The sequence below is a fragment of the Pristis pectinata genome, chromosome 24 (assembly GCF_009764475.1).
Source record: "Pristis pectinata isolate sPriPec2 chromosome 24, sPriPec2.1.pri, whole genome shotgun sequence".
Taxonomy (NCBI): Eukaryota; Metazoa; Chordata; class Chondrichthyes; order Rhinopristiformes; family Pristidae; genus Pristis; species Pristis pectinata.
Window position 1 is genome coordinate 32,250,037 of NC_067428.1, and position 27,119 is coordinate 32,277,155.

The 27,119-nt window shown below is 41.6% G+C and overlaps 1 protein-coding gene across 5 annotated transcripts in view; it reads right to left on the minus strand.

The window, feature by feature from the left end:
* Positions 1-27,119, minus strand: part of nfic (nuclear factor I/C) — a 409,937-nt gene that overhangs the window by 362,341 nt on the left and 20,477 nt on the right. For all 5 annotated transcript variants that reach the window (XM_052038202.1, XM_052038205.1, XM_052038201.1 and 2 more), the window contains exon 2: positions 4,858-5,389. In XM_052038202.1, coding sequence (XP_051894162.1) covers positions 4,858-5,389 — 532 coding nt within the window. The remainder of the gene's footprint in view (positions 1-4,857; positions 5,390-27,119) is intronic.

The window sequence follows — 27,119 nt, forward strand, 5'->3', positions numbered from 1 at the left end:
GAAAATAGGATTAAACAAAATACCTGAATCAGCTGAGTGAAAGTAACTCTAAGGTAACAATCCAAACTGTGGGCTTTTGCCTTCTTGAAGTCTAGACAATTGACATTTGCTGAACCACACATACTGTCAGGAGATTAGTTGAAAGGTTTTCCCAATACTTTTCAGTACTTTTGGGTTCTCAGAAAATCATGGCTCATAGCAAGCCTCGTATCACTACTTATCAGTCTGTTGGTTATTTCCACCTGTTAGCAAGCCTATAACCCGAATCACAATCTTATTTAGAACAATGCACACTGTAAACTCCGAACAATATCCCATGAAGCACAGTTAATTGATTTCTATGTTCTTGATTCCAATCTACCCACATATCCAACATTAAATTATTTGCTTTTACACTGTTGCCTTTACTACACCTTCAGGACATGGCCTGTATAATGCACTCTTCCTAATATTCATAACACAAGTGTTGGTATAATATTCTTCAGCCCTTATACTATCTGCTAAACATTCTACATGCACAGAAGGTTGAAGAAACTTCCAGAGCAGGCAAATGATGCATACAGAACCATTTGAGTAATTCGATGAATATACAGAAAGGAGTTACTCATTTAAGACAGAGATGAAGAAGCTTTTCTTCTCTCAGTCGGTGGAGAATCTTTGGCATTCTCCAACCAGGAGAGGTGTGCAGGGTGGATCAAGAAGTACACTCAAGGCTGAGACAGACGGTTGGTCTGTACCTTTGGCAGGAAAGTGGTGATGAGACCAAGATCAGATCAACCATGGTCTTACTGGATGGTGGAACAGGGTGGAGAGGTCACATGGCCTCTCAAATCACCATGATTGGAATCTAGAAGATGAACATAAATGATGAATCCAAACTAAACCTTATGATAATGTGTACCTTTTCATTAATTTATGCAACTTTCCACACTTATACTTCCAATAACGGGCAAATAAAACAGTGGTCAAAGAAAGACTTGGGTTTTCATCTAGATAAAGTGGATGGAGCCAGGGTGCTCTATTTCTAAATACCTAACGCCTTAATTCTGTTGCTGTTGCAAACTACCAATTAGTCAGCAACCTTGAGTGTTAAACCAGAAGCTGCAGATAAGGGTGAAAGCCTTTGATGAAATGTCAGCAGTGTTATACAATGACACTTAAAGCACATTGATGTCAAATTCCTGTCAGTGAAAATGAGTGGGAGAGCAACTCCAGCACTGTTATTAAAATACATTATCACTCACTAATCAACATTGCTTCTCTCATCTCAATAGTCCTGAATGAAGATAAAGTGTAAAAAACTTCCATTTTAATATTTAAAAAATGTTTCAGAAGTTGGTAGAATAAATAAACAGTTAAATTTCCTACACGTTGGATGAGCAGGACTGGTTTCACAAGGCACTGTGTGGGAGTAGATGATACTATTTGATATAGTGCTAATGACTTCATAACCACACCACAGCCTCTTCCATTGTGATCAGTTCTCTCCAAGCAAAACTTGCTGTATGTTGGCGTATACTCAAGATAACAGAAATTAGAAACAAGCTTTAGTAATACAACTTTTCAGTTGATGAGCTTTGCTAATGTATGTTACTTAGTTTCATGCTGGTTGTGAGCTGAAATGCCCTGTTCAATTCTTCTGTCTACTAATTATTCCTGCTGTGAAATCTTCCCAAAACAGACAATTATTTTTATTGTTACTGAATTTTACTTCAACCTAAACTTCTACTTTTGGACTAAGCCCAGACTAAATTACCTCAATCCCACTTCTGAGTTAACACATTGAGTTTGATTTCCTCTCCCAGTAAATAGAAATGATCATTCTGGACTTTGAATATGGGCTGGCTGTCACTTGAGTGCATGCCACCAATGGGAACAGAGTGGCTCATTCCTCTACCTTCACAAACCTACAAACAAGCAGGAAACTAGTGCTCCAACATCAGAACAGTGCACAGGAATGGAGACACAAGAGACTGCAGATGCTGGAGTCTAGAGCTAAAAACAAACCGCAGGAAGAACTCAACGGGTCAGGCAGCATCTGTGGAGGCAAAGAGATGGTTGACATTTCAGGTTGAGACCCTTCACCAGGACTGAGAGTGCAGAAGGGAGATAGCAAGTGTGTGGAAGTGAGAGTGAGATGAGGCAGTGGTTGGCCCATCATCCCTCCCTTATGTAGGGGGTAACACACTCGCCCTGTGTTTCTTTCCCACTCCCACCAGTCCACCCAGGGTCTTTCTACCTTTGTTCACATTTTCCATCGCTCCCTACCCCGTTGTTACCCTTCCCCTCGTGGTTCCACCTGCCCATCATCCACATACCTACGTACTTCCCCTTGGTTCACCTTTCCCATCCCCTACCTCATTCCATCTGTCCATCATTCCCCCCCTCATCTGGTTCCACCTAGCACCTACCAGCCTCCCATCTCTATTCTTCCCCTTCCCGGCTGCATCTGCCAAATATCTTTTTTCTTATCTGTTCCTACCCATGATCTACCAGCCTTCATCTCAATGTTTCACCCTCTCGCTCCTCCACCTGGGTCCATCTGCCCATCATTCCCCCCTCATCTGGTTCCACCTATCACCTACCAGCCTCCGTCTCACCCATCCCCTCACTTCTACACACTGGCCATCTCCCCTCGACATTAAGTGCTGAAGCAGGGTTTCAACCTGAAATGATGGCCGTCCCTTTGCCTCCGCAGATGCTGCCTGACCCACTGAGTTCTTCCAGCAGTTTTTATTCGCTCCAGTGCACAGGCATGTAGCTCTTCCCACATTACCAGAAAAAGGCCTTGGGCTGTGAATGCCATGGAAACACACCCTATCTATCTTCTCCATTTATCTACCAATTCAATTCATGACTTTCATGAGCTAAAATTTCTTGTTCAATTGTGTCTGCTGATCAATGTTGCTCTCAAATCTTCCCAGAACGTTTTTCTTAAAATTCACCAGAAGGCCAACACATTGTGCTCTAGTCTCTTTACAAGATAGCTTAACTATTGAACATAGAACACTACAGCACAGTACAGGCCCTTCAGCCCACAATGTTGTGCCGACATTTTATCCTGCTCTAAAATCTATCTAACTCTTCCCTCCCACACAGCCCTCCATCTCTCTCCAGTTCTTCTCTAGTTTATCACCAGATGGGAAAAGATGTTTAAAATGTGGAAATTCAAGATTGCACAGCATGTTATGGTTTAAATAAATAACGCCACTTGCCTTGTAAACTATAAATTGTTGAATTACAAAATCCATTCACCAGTACTGAGGTTTAATAGCAATTAAGGCCTAAATTTTTTGGTTTGCCCTCAGTTACCTTGTCTATGTGGGTCTTTGAACGAACAGGAAGCCTTACTTAAGATACAAGGTCAATCTGTTCCAACAAATGACCTGAAAAGGTGGAGCAGTTGCTGGATTGGTCTTGCTAAATTTAACTGATAGCACACCCAATATTAACCATCTTTTCTGAACAGATAACATGTTCTTTCTGTGTCTAGAAATCACGATATCTCTTGTTATTACAAACAGGAAGGGAAAAATTACTACACAAGAACAACAGCATGCAAATATTACAGTTTTGTTGCTTTACGTGCTAAATCAGTCCAAAAGTTGCACATTGCACCCTCTGCTAGGAGATGTCTTAATTGGGAAACAAGAGACTATAGATGCTGGAAAATCTTAATACACTGCATAGTCCTCAGTAATTCCATAGGAAATATATTGGATTAGCTGTGTGATAACAGCCAGTGTGTGAATTGGATTTATCCAGAAACACAAGTTCACAAGTGTCCTTTCCAACTCAGATCAAAATGGAAAATCACCTTGCAGAATAAATGAGGCTTTTGATAAATTCATGTGTGAACAAAATGGATATTGTCTCGTTGACCTCTGCATGTGAAATGTACTTCACTCACAGTACTGAGAAGCCGTTATTTACATCCAGTTAATGCAGTCCCACTGGGTTTGAGGGGGAAGATTCTACAGGAACACAAGGTTCCAGGAAAGCAAGCCTCCATCAAAATAACTTACACTCTTGGGAAAAAAAGAAATCACATTTAATATTTCAATTCTAATTAAAAGCATTAAGCTAGCCAACAAGGGATTATTACTGTGAACATCAGGTAAACTTGTAATGCATTTCAGGTCTCTATTTTAACAGAGATAGGAATCTGTTTATTTTAAATATGGTAGCCCTAAGAAAAACCACAGGCTAAGAAATGTTATCTGAGATTGTGTGTTGGTTTACTAACACAGGTTAACACTAATTTGATGTTGATAGTGGAATTTCCATAATTATCCCTAAGAAGATACTTGTAATCTAGCTGGCTCTAGTTTTGACAAAAAGTGAGGAAGACTTTAGTTTGAACAAGTACATAATTCTGAGAATTATGAGCATCTGTTCATAATGTTTTCAAATAATGTTATATCCCAGCTGTTAATCCTATTAATAAAGAGTGATTAACAAATGTAGCAGTTTAAAGATATACAAATGGACTTGGATTAAAATACTTTACGTAACTGACCTGTAAAATCAAAACATTAGCATCCAAACTAACTTTTCATTGTAAAAATGAGGCAGTTTGCCATCAAGTTCTTGATACAATAAAACAGTCTGTTACCACATGAATGCCATTTGCTTTGCTTTAACAATGGGATTGTGTCAGTTTTGCCTTGTCTGTTATTTCTGTGGATGCACATGCCCAGTACAATGCATGTACATTATGTGCAATGTACAAAATCATTGGGATCAACGTTTCAAAATTCATAGCCTTTGCACAAAGAAACTTTGCAAACTTTCACAATGTCCTTAGTGGGGAAAGAAATAAATTAGTCCTTCAAAATTGATCACAAAATCACTTACCTCTTTCTTGCACAAAGTATGCCAAGTATAAATCAAGTTCCTTAACTGAAACACTTATGTGATGGGGCTGCACACACAGCATTGGGTGACTACACTGTTGGGACTTCACCAGACGCTCTCCATCAGTACTTTCCAAAGGGATCCCTTTAAATAGGATCACCATCACCAGATCCAACCTCCAAACTTTATCCGCTTGTCGTAAACAATCTATGCGTCTTATTTTGCCTTTCTGGTCCGGATTGGAGAGAACACAGCAAGGAGCCTTCTTCCCTGTGATGGTCAGTACAAAATCCTCACGGTACTCAGGACGGATGTCCTTACGCAGTTTGGCGAGCAGCCTTGAGGCCCACTTCTGTTTCACTTCTGCTTTCTCACTCAGCAACTCATCTTTCACTGCTCTCTCTTCGTCCTTTGTCATCCGTTTCTCGTGCTTCTTGAAGTACTTTCGTTTCCGAGCTTGTAGGTTGAACCATGTGTAGGCAAATGCACGGACATGTGGAAGCAGTGCCTCGATGAATGGATGAAATTCATCCTGATAAGAGATAACAAAGTTTCAGAGGATGTGGTTAATAACTTTGAACACCATTCTTGTGTTTATGAGGGCAGGTCATCACCTTAACAAAAAGAGTTACAAAGACTTCAGTAAAACTCTTGCAGGTACTTGATCATTAATTATATCATTAACATGTTGTTACAGGACTATGTAATGCAACATCTTAAAGTGAAATGTGCTCCTTTGTAAAACCAACAGCTCTTATTTATCTTCTGAGCATCATAGAACAGTGCAGCACAGGAACAGGCCCTTCAGCCCATAATGTCTGTACCAACCATGATGCCAAGTTAACCTAAACCTATCTGCCTGCATGTGATCCATGTCCTTCCATTCCCTGCATGTTCATATGCCTGTCTAAATACATCTCAAACATCTCTGTTGTATTGTGCTTCCACCACCTCTTTGGCAGCACATTCTCGGCACCAGCACTCTTAGGGTTATGGAGCAATACAGCATGGATACAGGCCTTTCGGTCAACGGATCCATGCCAACCACGTTGTCGACCCAGCTAGTCCCAATTTCCTGCATCGGCCCATATTCCTCCAGGCCTCTGCCCTCCATGTACCTATCCAAATGTTTCTTTAATGATACTATTGTACCTGCCTCAACCACCTCCTTTAGCAGCTCATTCCATGTACACTCTCTGTGTAAAAAAAACTTACCTCACACATCTCCTTTAAACTCTCCCCCTCTCACTTTAAAGCTATGTCCTCTAGAATTTGACATATATATTTCATGGAATCACAAAATTGTTATGGCATGGAAGGTATCTGAACATAGAAAAAAAACAATATGAATTTTAATAAGGGTGTCCATCTGAATTCTGTCAGAACTGGCAATGTCTCATCAATGTGATATAGAACAGAGAGATTGAGGAGTATAAAGTACATAGTTCGCTGAAAGAGGCGTCACAGGATGATGAAGGAGGCATTTGGCACGCTGGCCGTCATCAGTCAGGGCATTGAGTATAGGAGTTGGGACGTTATGTTGCAGTTGAACAAGATATTGGTGAGGCCACACCTGGGGTATTATGTACAGTTTTAGTTACCCTGTTATAGGAAAGATGTCATTAAGCTGGAATGCAAAGAAGATTTACAAGAATTTTGCCAGGGCTCAAGGGCTTGTGTTACAGAGAGAGGTTGGGTAGACGAGGGCTTTATTCACTGCAGCAGAGGAGACAGAGGGGTGGCCTTATCAAGGTGTATAAAATCATGAGGGGCATAGATAGGGTGAACACACACAGTCCCTTTTCCCCCCAGGGAAAGGGAATCAGAAAACTAGAGGGCTTAGGTTTAAGGTGAGAGGGGAAAGATTTAAAATGGACCCAAGGATCAACCTCTTCACACAGAGGATGGTGTGTATATGGAATGAGCTGCCAGAGAAAGTGGCTGAGTCAGGTACAATAACAACATTTAAAAGACTATTGGACAGATACATCGATAGGAAAAGTTTAAGGGGATATGGGCCAATCACAGGCAGATGGGACTAGCTTAGATGGGCATCTTGGTTGGCATGGACGAGTTGGGCCAAAAGGCCCATTCCATGCTGTATTGCTCAATGATTCTATCAAACAAGGATTTGCGACCCTTTTCCTAATCTAAAAGTGAAAAACTGCAGATGCTGGAAATCTGAAATAAAAGTAGAAAATGCTGAAAACACTCAGAAGATCCAACAGAATCTGCTTTCAGGCGAATGACTTTCCATCAGAATAAGATGACATACTTTGTGTTTAAACATACCAGCATGTGCTGTAGCCTTAAATGGCAAGATGTTTGTTCAACAGTGAAATAATATTCTGCAGATAAATTTGGCTAAGAAAGTGTTAGCTAATGCAGAGAAGACGTTTTATTTGTTCTGGAATTCTGACAGATAAAAGAAACCAACATTAAAGGGCAGAGATGGTCAGTGGATCAGGCAGCATCTGTGGAGAGAGAAACAAAGTTAGTATTTCAGGTCGATCACCTTGCACCACAACTAGAAGAGGGAGAAAACAGAATGCACTTCAAGTTGCAGAGGGAGGGTGGGGTGGAAAGAACAAAGGGAAAGTCTGTTAGAATAAGAACTCAGAAGCCACAAATGCTGTTGCTGCCATCTAAGGAGAGAGGTGATGGACGTCATTCATCATAGCTGCTCTGTCTGAAGGAGATGCAAATAGAGAGAGATGAACAAGCAGAGAGGAGAGGGACATAAAGTGAACAGTGCTGGAACCATGAGATATAGGCACTGCAGTTGTTGGAAATCTTAAATAAGAGAAACTTCTGGAAATACTTGGTAGGTCAGATAGATCTGCAGAGAGAGGAACAGCGAGTATTGTTGTAGATGGATGGCCTTAAATCAGAACTGGCCAGTTTTGATGCAAACACAAAAGCTGGTTATGAGACACTTGAATTCAACATTGAGCCCTACAGGCTGCAACGTGTCTAGGAAGGAGATTTGTCTCAGATTTCCAGCAGCTGCTGTATCCTGCATATCACAGTTCTAGCATCGCCTGGTGCTTCTGATCTCCTCTGCCCTCAGTCATGTCCACTTACACCTCCACCTGAGAGATCAGCTATGACTAATGAGCCTTCACCACTGCCTTTCAGACAGCACCAACACAATCTGTGTCCTCTGGATTCTCTTGCTCTCCAGCTTATCGCAGATATTCCCTTTGTTCTCAACACCGAAGGCGATGGAGGAACTCAGCAGGTCCAGCAGCATCAATGGCGGGAAATGGACAGTCAACATTTCGGGTTGAAACCTTTCATCTGGACCAGATGAAGGGTCTTGACATGAAGTTCAGATGAAGGGTCTTGACCCAAAACATCAATTGTCCATTTACCTCAGCAGATGCTGCCTGACCCGTTGATGTCCTCCAGCACCTTATGTGTTGCTCCAGATTCCAGCATCTGCAGTCTTGTGTCTCCATTTCCTTTGCTGTCTCCACTCCTCCATCTCTTCTGCAACTTTAAATATGTTTGACTTCTAACTTTTCCAGTTCTGATGAAAGGCCACTGACCTGAAACTTAAACTTGGTTTCCCTCTCCACAGATGTTGCCTGAACTGCTGAGTATCTCCACTTTTTTCCCCTAACGCTTGGTTCCTTTCAACTTACCAAATTTCTGAAGAAATAAAATCTATTCTCTGTATCAAACAACACTGTCCAAGCCAAAACTAACTGCTGGATGCTATTTTACCTATTTATTCTTGCCAATTAAGGCTACAACAGACGATCCCACACTTGAAAACAAAGTACATGATTATATTCTGATGAAGGGTCATTGATGTGAAATGTTAACTCTGTTTTTCTCTCCAGCCTGACCTGCTGAGGTTCCATTTTTTTTGTTTTTTTTCCAGATTTCCAGCATCTGCAGTTTTCTTTGCTTTCTGATTACAGTGTTTATGTATGGTGCAGTTATACTGCACACATTGTTCCAAATTGGTACTCTCTCATACCAATCAAGGAGGACAGATAGAGCTCTTATAAGGCAAGAGGTATTTAGTGCATACATGTTACACTCCTGATCACCTTGATGTTCGATAGACTTTCAGTGTTAATGGGAGTCACTAGGCCAGCTCATTCCCCAGAAATTAAAGAGGAAGATTTAAAACTGAAATTTACCAACCCTGCTTCATCTCATCAGTAAATGAGAAGCCAAAGGTTCTGCCTCAACACATAAACTGTGATATGCAGTGATTAGTTTAAGTTACTTGGCTAGTTGCCAGACTTCTGGATGATTCATCCAGAGACATCAGTTCAAACCCCACCATGGCAGTTGGGGAATTTAAACTCAAATAATTAAATAAATTCTGGAATTTATACAATAGAACTTTGTTCAGTGTCAGCAACCAGGAAACTATTGGCTTAATTCACTAATGTCCTTCAGTGAACGAAATCTGTCATCCTCCCTGGTCTGGCCTATATGTTACACCAGAACCAACACTGTGGTTCAGGGGCAATTAGGGATGGACAATAAATCCTGGTATTGCCAGCCAACATCCTCCAAATGGATTTTTAAAAATCCTGTAAATGAACAAAAAAAAACTTGGTACCTCAGATTTTCACATCTGTCCAATGGCTTAAACTTTTTTTTTTGACAACTCATTCTTTAAAGTGTGATGGATGAAATGAATTTTGAGGCTGGTGGATGGGGTGCCAGTCAAACAGGCCACCTTGTCCAGGATGAAGTGGAGCTTCTTGAATGTTGTCCGAGTCACACCAATCCAGGAGAGTGGGGGGGTATTCCATCGTGTCCCTGACATACTGTGTAGATGGTAGAAAGGCTTTGGGTATCAATGAGTGAAGAGCCCACATGGGAATATCTGACAACAGTATCTAGGAAGCTGGTCCAGTCGGTTTTTGGTCACTCTACCTCACTCTGCCCCCCTCTCCCTCACCACTCCAGGATGTTGATTGTGGAGAACTCAAGTCACATGCATGCTCTTGCTTCACCCCTTCTCCCCACCTTTTTACACTGGCTATCTCCCCCTTTCTTTCCAGTCCAAATGAAGGGTCTCAACCCAAAAGGAAAGGTCAACTGTCCATTTCCCTCGATAGATGCTGCCTGACCCACTGAGTTCCTCCAGCGCCTTTTGTGTTGCTCCAGATTCCAGCATCTGCAGTCTTCTGTGTCTCAATGGCTGTAATGCTATCAGTGAGATCCCAGTCAATGACTGATCAGGCAGTAATTATTTGGGTTCAATATGTAATAGTTTCTGTGGACAGGACATCCTTGGATAATTGTCCTGATTGTTGGCTAGCTGCTATGTGCAGGAATTCAGTAAAGTGAACCCCTAAGTACAACTGCTTTCCACTCTTGAAGATACTGAACTACTAGGGAGTCTTCTCTTCTTAGGCAGTCCCTCAGGGTTGAGGATGTCTTGAAGAAAAAAAAATGTAATCACTCAACAGCACAGTGCTGCTGCTTCATAGCTCCAGTGACCTGGGTTCAATCCTGACCTCTGGTGCTGTCTGTGTGGAGTTTGCAAGTTCTCTTTGTGACTGTGTTTCCTCCCACGTCCAAATGACATGCAGGTTGGTAGGTGATGCTAAAGTACCCTGGTTTATAGGTACTAGGGAGTGTAATAGAACAGAAGGACCTAGCATAGTTCATTGAAAGCAGTGTCACAGGTAGACTGTGGTGAAAAACACTTGTAGCACACTGGCCTTCATCAGTCAGGGCATTGAGTATTGGAGTCACGACGATTGGACAAGTCGTGGGTGAGGCTGCACTTGGTGTACACTTTTGGTCACCCTGTCATAGGAAAGAAGTGGTTAATCTAGAAAGAGCACTGAAAAGATTTACAAGGATGTTGCCAAGACTAGAGGGCCTGAGTTACAGGGAGAGGTTGACCAGGCTAGGTCTTTATTCCTTGAAGTGTAGGAGGCCGAGAGGTGATATTATAGCGGTATATAAAATCATGAGGGACATAGATAAGGTGGACGGTAACAGTATTTTCCCCAGGGTAGGGGAGTCCAAAACTAGGGGACATAGATTTAGGATGAGAGGGGAAAGATTTAAAAGCTACCCTTCGTCCCTTTTTCATACAGAGGGTGGTGAGTATATGGAACGAGCTGCCAGAGGAAGTGGTTAAGGCAGGTACAATGGTATCATTTAAGAAGCACTAGGACAGGTACATGCAGGGGTGGGGCTTGGAGGGATATGGGCTGAACACTGGAAATTGGGACTAGCTGGGTGGGCACCGTGGTTAGCACAGACTCGTTGGGCTGAAGGGCCTGTATCCATGCTGTATGACTATTTCTTCCAGTTACAACTTTAGCATTTTACTTGAATATTTCATCAAATTCATAACGATAGTTATATTTCAGTTTCAAGAAGAAACATGCATAGCCATATGAAAATGGCAGTGTAGATGACAAATTTGGTCTATGATTTAATTTTGGATTATTTTGAAATGGTCAGTTTCATACAGATAGCAGTAGAGTTTGCCACAAGAGTACAGTCTAAAAAATATGCAAACTGAGTCTCTCTAATTTTATGTTTTGTGATAAAAAGAAACAGGAGATGCCAAGAAGTGGGAACATACATCTGTCCAAGTGCATCAGCACTGTTACGAGTTCAAAGCAAAGGATAGAAAGCAAATGCAACATGAGTCTGATGGTTTTATCGCTGAAGTTTATTTTTTCAGACTGGTAGCAATATTTTAACCTTGCCTGAAATCATCTTAAAATGCTGTTGCTTCCTGCTTATCCCTAAGCCAGCTGGATTTCCAGAGTGGAATGTCCCCAGTTTCCAGCCATACACAGATATCCATACTCACAGGGGCTGATACAGGGTCAGTTCCTGGGCCAGCATGCTCCCAAGGTTTCCAAGCATTTCCATCACCTTGGGATCATGGGATCTCTGCCATGCTATGAACCTTCCCTGTACATTAATGTCAATGCCCTTTTGAAGTACATAATGTCCGTTTGGGATCTTGCAAAGTAACACATTTATTATCAAAACAAATTAGCTTCTGCGCATGCAGACTGCATTCTGCATCTGGCAATGTTTAACTGATTCCTGTCTCCTAAAGAAAGAACAACACTATTTATCTGTGCCTGTTCTGTTAGATCAGTCTTGTGTTTTCTATGGAACAGAATTATCAAATCAAACCTGAATTCAGTCCATGCAACACTTAATAAGTGGCTTAATACAAAGTTATTTTTGATTGATTCATGCGGCCAAACACGTATGCTACTTAAAATGGCTTTTTTCTTTTCACAATCAGTGATCCACCACTCTCTTCCTAATTGACTATAAAATGTTGGTGTGCCTTTGGACTGTAAACCAGAACATAGCGGGCTCCTTCAGGGTGTCTTTTCCCTTCGAGTCTGATTACTCACATTAAGTTGCTCACAAGTTTAAAAAACTCAGTTCTTGGAGTTGATAAGGAAATTATCAGTCCCTAGCAACTTGAACAATTCTTCAAGGAAAACTCAAAATCCAACACCAATACACAAGAATGAATCATACAGTCACTGTCCCAATGCAATCACACCGCAACAGGACCTTTAGGATCTGTTTTCCAATTATAACTGGAGTTAAATTTATTGTAGGGTGTGGGGAATAAAATTATCAAAAAAGAACACAAACTAAACATCATGAAATTGTGTACACCACAAAAAAATATTTCATAACCCTCGTTTTGGTGCAACCATGTACTGAAGATCAGGAATACACAGTAAATGAAAAATGTAGATTCTTAAATTGGTATTGGCATTGGTTTATTATTGTCACTTGTACCGAGGTACAGTGAAAAACTTGTCTTGCATACCGATCGTACAAGTCAATTCATTACACAGTAAATGACCATCTTGTTGAATAGCAATGAGGCCTCATTACACCACAGCTTCAATAATCAACAGTGTTGGTAGAGCTTTAGTGCATCAACTGCTTTCTCAATTAGTAAGTGCTGATATGAGCTCCTCCCACAGAACAGGGACTATAGTCAAAGATAAAACGTTTCTCGGTATTCCTGGCGCCATTCTTTCTTTTAAATTAGACAATAGATTTCCCAGACTGAAGGTCTATCACTGTCCTGTAGTTCACACTGGGTTTAATTGTTTTCAGGTGTCAACATGGTCAGTGGCAAAGAGAGACAAAAAGCCATGTGTCACGGTGACTTTGTACAGACCTTCTAAAAATTGCATCCTGCAGAACAACAACAAAAAAAAACACAAAAACCATGTAGGCCATTATTTGGGATGATTCAAAATTTCTGAGCTAATTTTACTTTTACTAGGTACATGAGTTTCTACAAGATCTGTGCAAGCAGACAGCATGATCCCTAACCACATGCCCAGCAAGAACAGTCAAAAAATGTATTCTTCATCATTTTAATGGATCATTTACTCATCTAACTACATAAAATTGGGCACCAATTTATTTTGTAAACAGTTCCATTATTGGACAGACACAACAGCTGAAGAAACCAGTTTAAAAATTCTTGTTCTGCTATTTGCTTAACATGTAAATAGAGCACTTTGTGTCTTGGATAAAAAGGTATTCACGATGAATTTAAAAAACTGTCATTTGAAGATATATCGGGAGTGACTACTTTGTTGGGTTGACATTTCTTTGGTATCTATAAACACAAAGTGTACTGTGATAATATGGACAGTCATCTATACGTGACATTCAATCTCACAGGCTCAGCCAAAACAGAATTGGAGTATTTTTACAACCACATCAACAAATCCATGCTAAAAGTTAAAAGAAAATCCTGAGGTGCACCAGAGGCAAAGGGAGAGAAAATTGGACACTCCGTTGAAAGGAGGCACCAAGATGGAATGGGGAGACTGAAAAGTGTGGTCGACAGGGTACATGTTAATGACTGTCTTGAGGAAGTGTTGGCAAATAAGCTGAGGGAAGAAACCACAGAAATAGGCCTCAGTGCCTGCAGGGGAGGAGGGGAGTGCAGATCCACTGAGGGATGGGTCAAAGGTAAGGTGAGAAGAAAAGGGGGTTAGATAAAAGAGAGATAGGCTAGAAAAGGGAAGAAACAAAGAGGCATAGTTGGGGGTGGGAGGTGGGAAGGGGTGAGGGGATTACTTAAAGTGGGAGAATTCAATGTTCATGCTGTTAAGCTACAAGGTTCCAAGACAGAAAATGAGGTGCTGTTCCTCCAGTTTGTGCTTGGAATTCTCCTGGCAGTGGAGGAGGCGCCGAGGACAGACATATCTGTGATAGTGGGGGGGAGGGAGGAGTTGAAGTGACTGGCAACGGGGAGATGCAGATCGCAGTTACGGACGGAGCGCAGGTGTTCTACGAAATGGTCACCTAGTCTGCGTTTGGTCTCCTCAATGTAGAGGAGGCCACACTTGGAGCAGTGAATGCAGTAGATGATATTCAGGGCAGTGCACTCCACAGATGCTGCCTGGTCTGCTGAATTCCTCCAGCATCATTGTGTTTTTCATCTAGATGCCAGCATCTGCAGTCCTTTGTTTCTCTGGATTACTGTCTATCTCTTTGCCTCCAGAGATGCTGCTTATCTGCTGAGTTCCTCCAGCACATTGTTTTTTTTTGCTCACATTCAGGAAAGTTTTGAGAACCTTAGTCTGTGCATTGGAAGTACACAAAAGGCCTGTATAGGTTGAGGAAGAGGAACCCACCTGTCCAACCCTTCAGGCACCTCCTTCCCCATCAATGGAAAAGCCCGTGATCCTCATAATGCCCTCATCAGCTACCACAGACCCAGCGTGGAAGCAAATTACACTCAGCCTTAAGGAAATGCCCAAGAGGAAGATGAGATGCTGGGCCAAGTGAATAGGAGATGTCAATCACTCAGCAACAGGATTAACGTGGAGAGGACTTAAGGCTAGATAAACAAAAGTTGCAAATCAAAATATGGTATAGCGGCTGGTACAAATCCTGATCACAACTGCAGACTCTGTTATTAATATGTCATGGGTCATGTTCAAAATGTATTTCAATATTCTGTATGCAAATTAAACAACTCCAGAACTACTGCAAAACTGATGGGTTTTATTCAAACTTAAATTTACCTAGAATGGAAATTAGCAAATCGATACAATAATAAAATCATAATCAAAGATAGGTAGTCACACTAATGGCTTCACACACTCAGTACTAGTGTGGCTGCAAAAACACCAATCAAAGCCATCCGAGCTGCAAAAGATCTGGTATCCTGTATTAAAGAAATTCCCCAAGCTAAATTTGGTTCAGCAGTCAAACAGATTTTTTACTTGAAATGTGTAGGCAGACAACATTACTGAGCTACAAGACGAGTAATCAAGGAGGTTTCGTTGAGTTATGAAATGTAATGATCCATCATTAAGAGTGCTGCTACACTCTACCACCCACCTGTCATTTTGAATAAATTCAAACAAGTATTGATCCTTAGCCAACTGCATTTGGTGGACTTACTGCCACCATAAGGAACCAGTCAATCACCAGTTCACTGCACACTGAGAATCATGGCCAAGGGTGGGCTTCAGGCTTCAGACAGAGGAGGATTACACTCAGCCTCACATACAGTCAGACATACCCTTATTTTTGTGTGATGCTGTGACTTGACATTTATAATGGCAAAACTAGGCATGATTTGAAAAATGGAGTTTTTGGAACCAAGTGTTTTCTTTGCAGTAGAGAATAAGAATTTATTTGACATAAAATGGAGGTGTTACTGGGTTGGCACAAAAGTATGACAAAATTCATAACCATAAGTGATATTTTGTGGATAGGAAATATACAAAAATGTACAATTTTTAAAACATTGAAGATACATAAATTGGACTGCAGAAACATTAACTTCCATGGAGAGGTAAATATGAATGGTCTATCAGCACATGAGAAGCATTTCTCACTGCCTGTGAATTCCTGCCACAAGTAGCTTTATTAAACTTTTGTGCTAAATTAAAGAGGAAAATTAAACGGATTAAGGCAATGGCTGTCATCAAGCTCAATTCCAACAGATGCCAAGAGAGCAAGTAATTATCTGTAGCAAAACTTAACAACCCTTAAATCACTATCCAGTGCATCATTTACACCCCAGAATGGAAACAAAATCACTTCTGAAAGTTTTGCATCAAAACTTCCAGCAGTAGGCAGGAGAATTCTGAGAAAAATAATATGTACAAGGAAATCTACATTAATAAATTCATTTGCTTCTTTATTTTTCCATTGTCACTTTGAACAATTGCTTCAATTTTAGTCTTTCTAATATTCCTCTGACTATATTTTTTTCTCTCTCTCAACTTGCATTATGTTCATTTTTTCATGCAAGTTATGAATAATTTGTTAATTTGTTATGTTAACTTATGTTTGTCATGTCCCATGGTGCTGCTGCAAAAAGCTAAATTTTTATGACATTTATACCCTGGGTATGTATGTCTATGACAATAAACTTGAACTTGTTTTGTCAGAATTCCATCAGCACAAGGTGACTGCTCATAACTGAACTAACAGTCTTTCAACAGTCATTGATTTTTGTATAATTATTAACTGAACTTTTGTTTTTGGGCTGATGCAATTTTTATTCAGCCTGAACACAGCAAGCACCTGAAGAAAGTTAACAAGTGTAGAACCTTGTCTACAGAGGTGATGGACTTCTGCTTTTCACCTTCTCTCCCCCAATTCCTGCAGTACAGAAAATAGAATCATAGAGTCACACAGCACAGAAACAGGCCCTTCAGCCCATCAGGTCCATGCTGACCATCAAGTAACCATCTACACTCTGCACTAATCAGCACTTGGTCTGTGGTTTCCTCTGCCTTGGTGATTCAAGTACTCACCTAGATGCTTCTTAAATGTTGTGAGAGTCTCTGCCTCGACCACCCCCTTCAGAATCAGAATCGGGTTTATTATCACTGACTTATATGTTGTGATATTTGTTTTTGTGGCAGCAGTACAGTGCAAGACCTAAAATTACTATCAATTAAAAAATAAATAAATAGTGCAAAAAATAAAGAATAACGAGGTAGTGTCCATGGATCGGTCAGAAATCTGATGATTAGCTGTTCCTAAGTCGAGTGTGGGTTTTCAGGCTCCTGTACCTCCTCCCTGATGGCAATAAGGAGAAGAGGGCAAGTCCCAAATGGCGAGGGTCCTTAGTGATGGATGCCACCTTCTTGAGGCACTTCTTAGGCAGTGTGTTCCAGATTCCAACCACCCTCTGGATAAAAAAAATTGTCCTCAGACCTTCTTTAAACCTCCAACCCAAACCTACATCTTCCAGTGTTTGACACTTCTGCTATGGGGAAGAGTTTCTCAGTATCTACCCCATCTATACCCTTCATCATCTTGTGCACAGGTTTCACCCTCAGCCTCCTCCATTCCATGGAAAACCAACACAGCCCATCCAGTCTCTCCTCATAAATGAAACACTCCATCCCAGCAACATCCTCGTGAATCTCCTCCACACCCTCTCTAGTGCAATCACATCCTTCCTATGGTGTGGCGACCAGAACTGTACGTAGTGCTCTGGTTTTAGCCTGACCAATATTTATGAATTCGAGTTTATTGTCAGGTGCACAAGTACGGTGAGGTACAGGTACAATGAAAAACTTGTGCAGCAGCATCACAGGCACGTAGATTCAGACAACACACAGGACATAAGTTATACCAGAAGTGAAAAAGAAAAGGACTGTCAAAAAATTAGTGCAAAAAAGCACAATCAGAGGCAAGTCCATGTTAGTGCAAGAGGTGGTCCATCATGTTCTGTTGCTGAGGTAGGGTTCGGGTTGTGCAGGTCAGTTCAAGAACCCGATGGTTATAGGGAAGTAGCTGTTCCTGAACCTGGTGGTGTGGGACTTCAGGCTTCTATACCTCCTGCCTGATGGTAGCAGTGAGAAGACGGCATGACCTGGATGGTGGGGATCCTTGATGATACATGCCTTCTTACACTGCCTTCTTGAGGCAGTGCCTCCTGTAGATGCATCAATGGTGGGGAGGGCTGTGCCCATGATTGTCTGGGCTGTGTCCACTACTCTGTAGCCTCTTGCATTCCTGTGCGTTGGATTTACTGTCTTCTCAGGATGTAATGCAACCAGTCAGGATAATTTCAAAAGTGCATCTGTAGAAGATTGTTAGAGTATTTGGTGACATGCCAAATCTCCTGAAGCTTCTAAGAAAGTAGAGGTTCTGGTACACCTTCTTTGTGATTGTATCTGTGTGCTGGGCCTGAGACACATGATCCAAGAAGTTAACAGCCAGGAATTTGAACCTGCTGGCTCTCCCACCTCTGACCCACCAAGAGAACTGGCACAAGGTCTCCCAACTTCCCCTTATAAAGTTATACCATAACCACCCTGCTATTATATTCTGCAGCCTGGTTAATGAAGGCAACTATCAGCCTATTTACCTGTGCTGCCACCTTCATGGACCCTTGAACTTGTACACCAAAGTCCCTGTGTTCCTCACAACTCCCAAGGGCTTCACCATTCACTAAGTATGTCCTAACCTTGTTAGTTCTCCCAAAGTGCGTAACCTTGCACTTATCTGGATTAAATTCCATCTGCCATTACCCTGCCCATTTTACCTTCTGATTAATATCTTCCTTTACATGACTCTAGAAGAGATTGAGAGAGATATGGGCCAAATGCAGGCAAATGGGACTAGCTTGGATAGACATCTTGGTTGGCATAGATAAGTTGTTTCCAGGGTATGCAACTCCAAGACCAATGTTCATGTCATCTGCAAACACACTCATCATACTCCTACAGTCAACCCAAATTAATTATGTATATCACAATTAGTAAGGATCCCAGCACTGATTTCTGAGGCTCCCACTCACTCAAACAACCCTCCACCATCACACTCTGCCTCCTATCACAAAGCCAGTTGTGGATCCAATTTGCTAACTAGCCTCAGATCCCATGGGCTCTAACCTTTTGGACCAACCTCTCATGTGGAATCTTGTCCAAGGCCTTACTGAAGTCCACTTGGAGAATATCAATTGCACTGTCCTCATCAATACAAATTGGTCAGACAGGATCTCCCCCTAAGACAGCCACACATTGTTTGGTGGAGCTCCTGTTCTAAGTAACTGTACTCAAATCCCAACACTAGCAGATTCGCAAAACTTCTCCAAAACTTCTTGATGTTTATCTTCCATTTCCCGTTAGAGGAAATCAAACAGGATTTTAAAGCTTTGCAAATCTTGTGCATCGGTGACCCAACATTAGTGAAGCAAAGAATTAAACATTACCACTATGATGGCTTTGTATCTTTATTCTCCGCGGAGTACCAATCAGGGCATGGACTCCAGTTACTGCATAATAAGGCCTCTCTGCATCATACAGCACACTTGTTGTGATAAAGAACACCAAATAGAGGAGCAAAGCCATGCTTAATCAGGAACGACTCAACGAACTGAGACTCGATGGTTTATCTATCCTACAGGACTAATGGCTGAGTAACTGGAGAAAAACTAAGACATTTACATAAAATCTAGAATTGTGAAGATCCATCAGCAACTCATTTAAAATCTAAACTGAAAAATATAGCTCTGCTTGGTAAGTTTGCCTCGGGAGTTAAAAGCACCCATTGACCCTTTAAAAACTTCACCTTGTGGGGAAAAAAAAGCACAGGAAGATGTGCACATAGAGTTTGTATAAGCACGGTCAGTGCTGTGTGTTTTTACATTTGTGCACTGTAGTCGTCTAATAGCAATTTCCATTCTTAACAACACCCCACATAGGCACATTGTGTGCAAAGGAATGTAGGTGGAGATGACAGTGCACTGCAGCTTTCCCCCACAGGTCCTCTGCATAAATCACACTTTGTTTCAGTGTGTTCCACTGCACATGCTCCTGGACCTTGGAACATGCAGGTTGGCAACACTCAACTTCACACAGAAAGCCAAACCTTCAAACAGATCTTAGACCACTGCTCCCATCCAGCCATTGTCACATAACAAAGTTGGCAGGAACACAAGAAATTGTGTCCAGTGCTTGAGATAGAGGTTCCTTAATGTCTTACAATTAATTGACCAACAAGCACCAAGACCTCACTTGGCTGGCGGTGAGAAGTGTCCTCCCAGTCAGAGCTTTCCTCCACAGATGACACATCAACCCCAATGTATGCTGCCCTCGGGACAGCTGCGGTGGGGAAGAAACGGTCACCCACCTCTTTGCAGACTGGATTTGGTAAGAGGGTGTGGAAACAGACACAAAGGACCATGTCCCGGTTCATCCCCAGCAGCTGCGTGACAGAGGACTCTCTGATCTATGGGCTGTTCCCAGGGACACACACCGAGACAGACATCAAGTGCTGCTGGAAGGTCATAAACTCGGTGAAGGATGCCCCTTGGTCTGCTCAAAACTTGTTGGTCTCCCAGCACAGGGAGATGTCCGTAGGGGAAAGCTGCCGACTGGCACATTCCCAGCCGCAGGAGTACGTGCTGAGGGATGGACTGAAGCTCGGGGCAGCCAATGCCAAGGCTCTGTGGAGAAGGACCACAGTCAGGGCTCCTTCCACTACCGCACACGGAGGGGCAGAGTGGGGTGGGGAAGCCCCTCAAACAGTGGAAGAGTCTCACCTCAGGGTACAACATCAGTGGCAATGGTGCTCTGTTTGTTTGTGTGGTTTTTTTCTCTTTAAAGTTTGACGCTACTGAATATAACAACCATGAATGTTAAGATTTTTGTATTTTGCAATGTGTTCTTCCTTTGTATTTTTTTTATTATGAATAAAATTTATTTTTGGGGGAAAAAAAATTCCCAAAGACCTTATGAGGATGGAAAGAGACTTTGCCAGCTAATTCTCACCAAATCCCACCACCAACCAAAAACTCTAGTAAATCCCTCACCAGACCAGAGCAGCTAAATAATCCTAACCATGCAAGGGCACCTTGCCTAGTACCAGCAATGCCCCTAATGCCAGAAAGTCAGAGACTTGACACGCAAAAAGGATGGAACAGAAAAATCTCAATGCACATTAACCCAGCAGAGGATAATATCCTTTCTTCTTGCTGTGTAGAATCCATAAACTCCATATGCAATTTATGTACCTCATTTTGGCTTACTTACTACCAATCTTCCTCTTTTGACAAGGTCCAGCTTCAAATCTACACAAGTTCTGTCAGAAGGGACAACAATTGCCTCTGATTACTCCAGGTACCCACTACACTGAATATGGTTAACAGAAACCGGGTTTTCCTGATTGTATACGAATCACTCATACAAGATCCTACAGCACTCTGGATACATTTCTCTTGTCAATATGGAGCCCAGATACTTCAAAATTCTTTTGAATTTTGTGGCATCATCAAGAACAGAATTTTTTGCCCATCTCTACCTGTCTTTCAGAAGATTGTGGTGAACCATCTTCATGGACTGCTGCAATCTGAGTGGTGAAAGTACGCCCATGGTGCTGAAGGACAATAGTTTTCAGGATTTAGACCTATCAATCATGTGGGAACAACAATACATTTTAAGGCAAGCTAATGTTTGCCCTAACAGATCCTGCGGGTGGCGGTGTTCCCGTGCACCTGCTGCTTTACCTTTCTAATTCATTGGGGTTACAGATTTGGGAGGCCCTGTTAAAGAGGTTTTGCTGCAGTGAAGCTTACAGATGGTACAGCCACAATGCGGTACCGATGAAGAGTGAATATTTAGAGTGGGGGACTGGATGCCAATCAATCAGCTGCCTTGTACTAGATGGAATCAATGTTTTTGTTGGACCTACAACTATCTAGGCAAGTGGGAAATATTCTCTTTTAGTGTCAGAAAAAGCAAAGAAAGCAAGGATACGCTTACCTGGAGTACAGGAAGGAGATAGAAAGCTTTATGAGCTTAATGACATGGTATCTTGACAACAACCTTTCCCTCAATGTCAGCAAAACAAAAGAGCTGGTCATTGACTTCAGGAAGGGGGGGTGGTGCACATGAACCTGTCTACATCAATGGTGCCGAGGTCGAAAGGGTTGAGAGCTTCAAGTTCCTAGGAGTGAACATTATCAATAGCCTGTCCTGGTCCAACCACGTAGACGCCACAGCCAAGAAAGCTCACCAGTGCCTCTACTTCCTCAGGAAGCTAAAGAAATTTGGCATGTCCCCTTTGACACTCATCAACTTTTATCAAAGCACCACAGAAAGCATCCAGATACATCACAGCTTGGTATGGCAACTGCTCTGCCTGTGACAGCAAGAAACTGCAGAGTTGTGGATACAGCCCAGCACATCACAGAAACCAGACTCCCCTCAATGGACTCTGTCTATACTTCTCTATGGCTCAGTAAAGCAGCCAGCGCAATCAAAGACCCCACCCACCTCGGACATTCTCTCTTCTCCCCCCTCCCATCAGGCAGAAGATACAAAAGCCTGAAAGCACGTACCACCAGGCTCATGGACATCTCCTATCCCACTGTTATAAGACTATTGCACAGTTCCCTAGTACAATAAAATGGACTCTTGACCTCACAATCTACCTCATTATGACTTTGCACCTTATTGTCTACCTGCAGTGCACTTTCACGGCAGCTGTGACACTTTATTCTGCATTCTGTATTGTTTTACCTTGTGCTATCTCAACACACCGTGTAATGAATTGATCAGTATGAATGGTGTGCAAGACAAGTTTTTCACTGTACCTCGGCACAAGTGACAAAAATAAACCAAATCTAATAGCTGACTGCAACTTCAAGTTGTCAGCATTCGACATTTAAAATTTGTATAAGAGTTCATTTTTAGTAACTAGATCAATGGGATGAGGGTAAGGAATGGAAGATCATAAGTGGACTGAACATACATAATATTGTATGTATTGCAAACACACCGCAAAACAGAAAAATAGCAGCAGTAGACCACTCAACCTTTCAAACCTGCTAGATTACTCACTTATTATCCAATTGAACCCATTTTATGTTAAATCGAAAGCTATGTTTTGGAAAACTATTGCTGCAGCTACTTGAACATGGATCATGTGTTGGGAAAATAAAGTATTGCTATAAGAACAGTGAAATCAGGTACTGAAAAGAATAATCTGCTGGACTACACAACACCCCTGACATTCAACTATTTTGTAGGACTTTTAGCAATCTCTGCTTTGTAACAAATCACAAACCACTAATCTGTGGCACACATATGACCCAAGAATTTCCTTGGGAGAATTCAGGGAATGCTGGCATACAAAGAGGTAAATGTCCGGCTCTAGTCCCAGAAGGTTCACTCATCAATTTTCCTTCTCACCTTCCTATTTTTGGCTCAATAACTTACCATGGCAGGGATTCATATTAAAGTCAGAAAACTCAATGAAGTCTTCGTCTTGCAGAGGGTAGTGAATCTCTGGAATTCTTGATCCCAGAGTTGGGGAGGCAGATCATTTTTTGAAATATCAGGTGACTGAGGCCAACAGGGATCTGGCCCAGAGGAGGTGTTGAGGCCTAGGGTGGGTCAGCCGTGATCACATTGAGTGGCAGAGCAGGCTTGAGCGGCCAAGGGCTCCTGCTCCTATTTTCTAGGGTTCTTACATTCTCATCATAGTCAGCATTGCTCCAAAATTATCAAAAGGTCATCAAAATGGTTCCAACATCCAGAAATAGAGCAGTAGATGAACCCAGATGAGCAAAAGTGCTTGGGTATACTCCAGGATGAGCAGGTAAAGAACAAAAATTATCCTAAAGAGTAGCACATCAAGTCTCACAGACACAGACAGATTCTTTGGGATGGTAACTGACAAACTTTGGTAAACATAGGTGTAACTTAAATTTCTAAAAGAAATTTCTCCAAATTCATCTCACAAGGTCAGAAAAATAAAAGGTTCACAGAATAATCCAACAATTGTTCAGTGAGACACAGAATTAACTTCAAGACTGAGTGGGTGGGGCTAAAGTGGTGTAAAAAAGCCACAGCAGAATCCCACAGGGACCCCCGCTGTAGAGTCATGGAAACAGGCCCTTCAGCCCACTCAGTCCATGCTGACCATCAACCACCCATTTACACTAATCCTATATTAATCCCATTATTTTTATTCTCTCAACGTTCTCATCAACTCCCCCCATTGCTGTTGGTTTATTATTGTCATTTGTACCGAGGTACAGTGAAAAAGTCTTGCATACCAATCGTACAGGTCAATTAATTACACAGTGCAGTTACATTGAGTTAGTACAGAGTGCATTGATGTAGTACAGGTAAAAACAATAACAGTACAGAGTAAAGTGTCACAGCTACAGAGAAAGTGCAGTGCAATAAGGTGCAAGGTCACAACGAGGTAGATTGTGAGGTCATAGTCGATCTCATCCTATAAGGGAACTGTTCAATAGTCTTATCACAGAGGGGTAGAAGCTGTCCTTTCCTGTACCTTCTACCTGATGGAAGAGGAGAGAAGAGAGAATGACCCGGGTGGGTGGGGTCTTTGATTATGCTGGCTGCTTCACCAAGACAGTGAGAGGTAAAGACAGAGTCCAAGGAGGGGAGGCTTGTGTCCTTGATGCGCTGGGCTGTGTCCACAACTCTCTGCATTTTCTTGCGGTCCTGGGCAGAGCAGTTGCCGTACCAAGCCACGATGCATCCAGATAGGATGCTTTCTATACATGCCAATTAGCCTACCAACCCCCATGTCAGTGGAATGTGGGAGGACACCAGAGCATGCTGAGGACACCCATACAGTCACAGGAAGAACATTCAAACGCTACACAGACAGCGCCAGAGGTCGGAATTGAACCTGGGTCTCTGGTGCTGTGAGGCAGTATCTCTACTCGCTACACCACTGTGCCACCCTATTTTTTTTTAATAAAATGGAACAAGGTCTCTTTCATAGTCCTACCTTATTGTTGGCATAAAACTACTTGCTAGGGCAATGAGAGAGAGAATTGGCCAATTATACAGATAAATGTGGCAGATGAATCTTAACATGGATAAAAGTGGATTCATTCTGGAATGGACTGGTGCCATGAATGTGAAAGTGTTCCATTAGTAGAGGCTGGAAGCAAAAAGGCTTAAATAGTCATCAAATCAGTGTAAGGTAGTTATAAAGATGGCAGGGCAGATAATAAGGCGCTTCTGTAAGACAAGTCAGAACAGATTACAATGACATTGTATAAACCAACTCTGATCACTGGAGAACAGTGATACAGGAGTTCAAAGGGCAGTGACAACGAACATGCTAGGCCTTAGAGGTAATGGTTGATGGATAGTAGAGTTTAATGAAGATAAACAAATGATCTTACATAACAAACAAAGTTTAGGAGACCCAAGTACAAAACCTCCCAGATTAAGTGGTTAATTTAAGATCACGTGGTATCTTTGAAATAAGGGAGCTGACATCCATCACATCTTCTGATACATGTCTTAACAACCTTCGGTGTTGCACAGAACCGCTACTATCACCCTTTGTTTCTTTACCAATGAAGTTAAAATCTGTGGTCTCAGGTTACTGACTCACCTCAGAGGTATTTAACCACATTGCTTCTGTTTTCTCCCCCAGGGAAAGTTGCAAAAAGAACATCACATCCCTAGAGTAGCGAGTTAATTGGTGGTTCTGGAGAGAGGGCCAAGAGAGATCAAGACACAAGAGACTGCTGGAATCTGGAGCAACAACGATACAGGGTTCTGACCCAAGACGTCGACAATTCCTTTCCCCTCCCAGCTGCTGCTCGACCCATTGAGTTCCTCCAGCACTTTGTTGCTCCAAAAGAGGTTGGTTAGACATGGACTTTGGGGAGAGAAGGGTGCAAGGCCTAATCAGTTTTATTTAAATCCAAGCAGATTGTGCACTGGCCCATGTGCATTAGAAGTTTTCAACAACATTTCAGATAGTGGTTTTTATGCACAGTTTTGGAAAAAGCTTTACCCTGACAAGTACTGATAAACCTGCAATATCATTATTACAGAAGGGATAGTCTTATGGCAAACTTGTGCCCTAGCTGCAACTTGAACAGTCTTGCAGGTAAAAGTAACCTACATTGTAAACCAAATGGTTTTCTCAGCAGCAAACTGGACCCATGAACACAGACAGTACGTTCAGAAGAACCCACCTTAAGAACAACTCTTTTTCAGCAACACAAGAACCATAAGTTGTTAAAGTGTTGTACCAGCTAAGCTCAGTGAACAAGTTACCCCTTCTCCATTGGTGACAAATCATTATAAAACGTGGCGTCAGATAGAAAGTGACATGGAAAAAAAAGTTAAGCAAGGCAATGTTACTTTGGTAGCACCACTTCCGCCAGCATTTACACCCAGGAGGAACCAACAGCCAATTCATGTAATACCTATAAAAATATTTAATTTTGTTTTGTTCAAAATGTTTGCGGTAAAAGGAATATGTATGAAAGAGAGGTTGTTTGTACTGTAGGAAATCCCACTCATGATGCTGAGCCCATCGCCCACTCATACCTGTGGTGGTTGTGGGTTGTGAGGTTTGATCTCACTCTATGGAGAAGTTTTCATAAACCACTGCTCACTATTAAATTGTACTCGGCTTTTTTGTTTGCTAAAGCAACTAATGACTGAATAAGTAGTATTAAAAGGAAATATAACTAAAATGCAGAAAAGATTTGTGGTGGTGCTGAATTACTTTTTTAACCATACCTTGATACTGAAAGCAGCACTGATTGAAGACAGGAAGTAATATCAAATGCAACAATGTACTGGCAACACTCTCATTTAGTTTTCAATGGCAATGCAAAACTTCTTAATAATTCATTCAAAGAAATATGTTAAAACAAATCACTAAAAGTCATCGATTACAAACTTAGATGAATAAGAGAATGATAAATAGGAAAGTATATCTTAGAACTAAACAAATGGAACAAAAATCAGTTCGAATTAAATTACTGTTCAGAATGAATTTCTTTAGGTTCTAAAAGTCCCACCAAGTTCTATTTGAAGACAAGAGTAATTTCCGTCTCACCTATGCAAAATCATCTATGACTCTTTTTATTATCTATGACTTTTTATTACTTATGACTCTGAAGTATCTCAGACTCTTAAAACCCCAGGAAATCCACTTAAACACAAGAGTGATTTCTGTCTCGCCTGTACAAAATTATCTATGAGTCTTTTATTCCTTAAGCAGCATCTGAATCCTGGTTGTTCACCTTAGATTGCATTTCAGAGTTGTTAAAAAGTGACAGTGCTATCTTTTATTTACTTTGATATTCTCAATAGCTATTGTTTACAGTTGCCCAAAGGTGAAGTACACTTATCAGAAGCACTTGAGGAGAGATAACTTAGTTATCTACATGCAGTGCTAAAATGCATCATATAATCACTCATGGTGAAGAATGAAATGCATTCAGCATAATTTATTTATTATCAATAAAACTG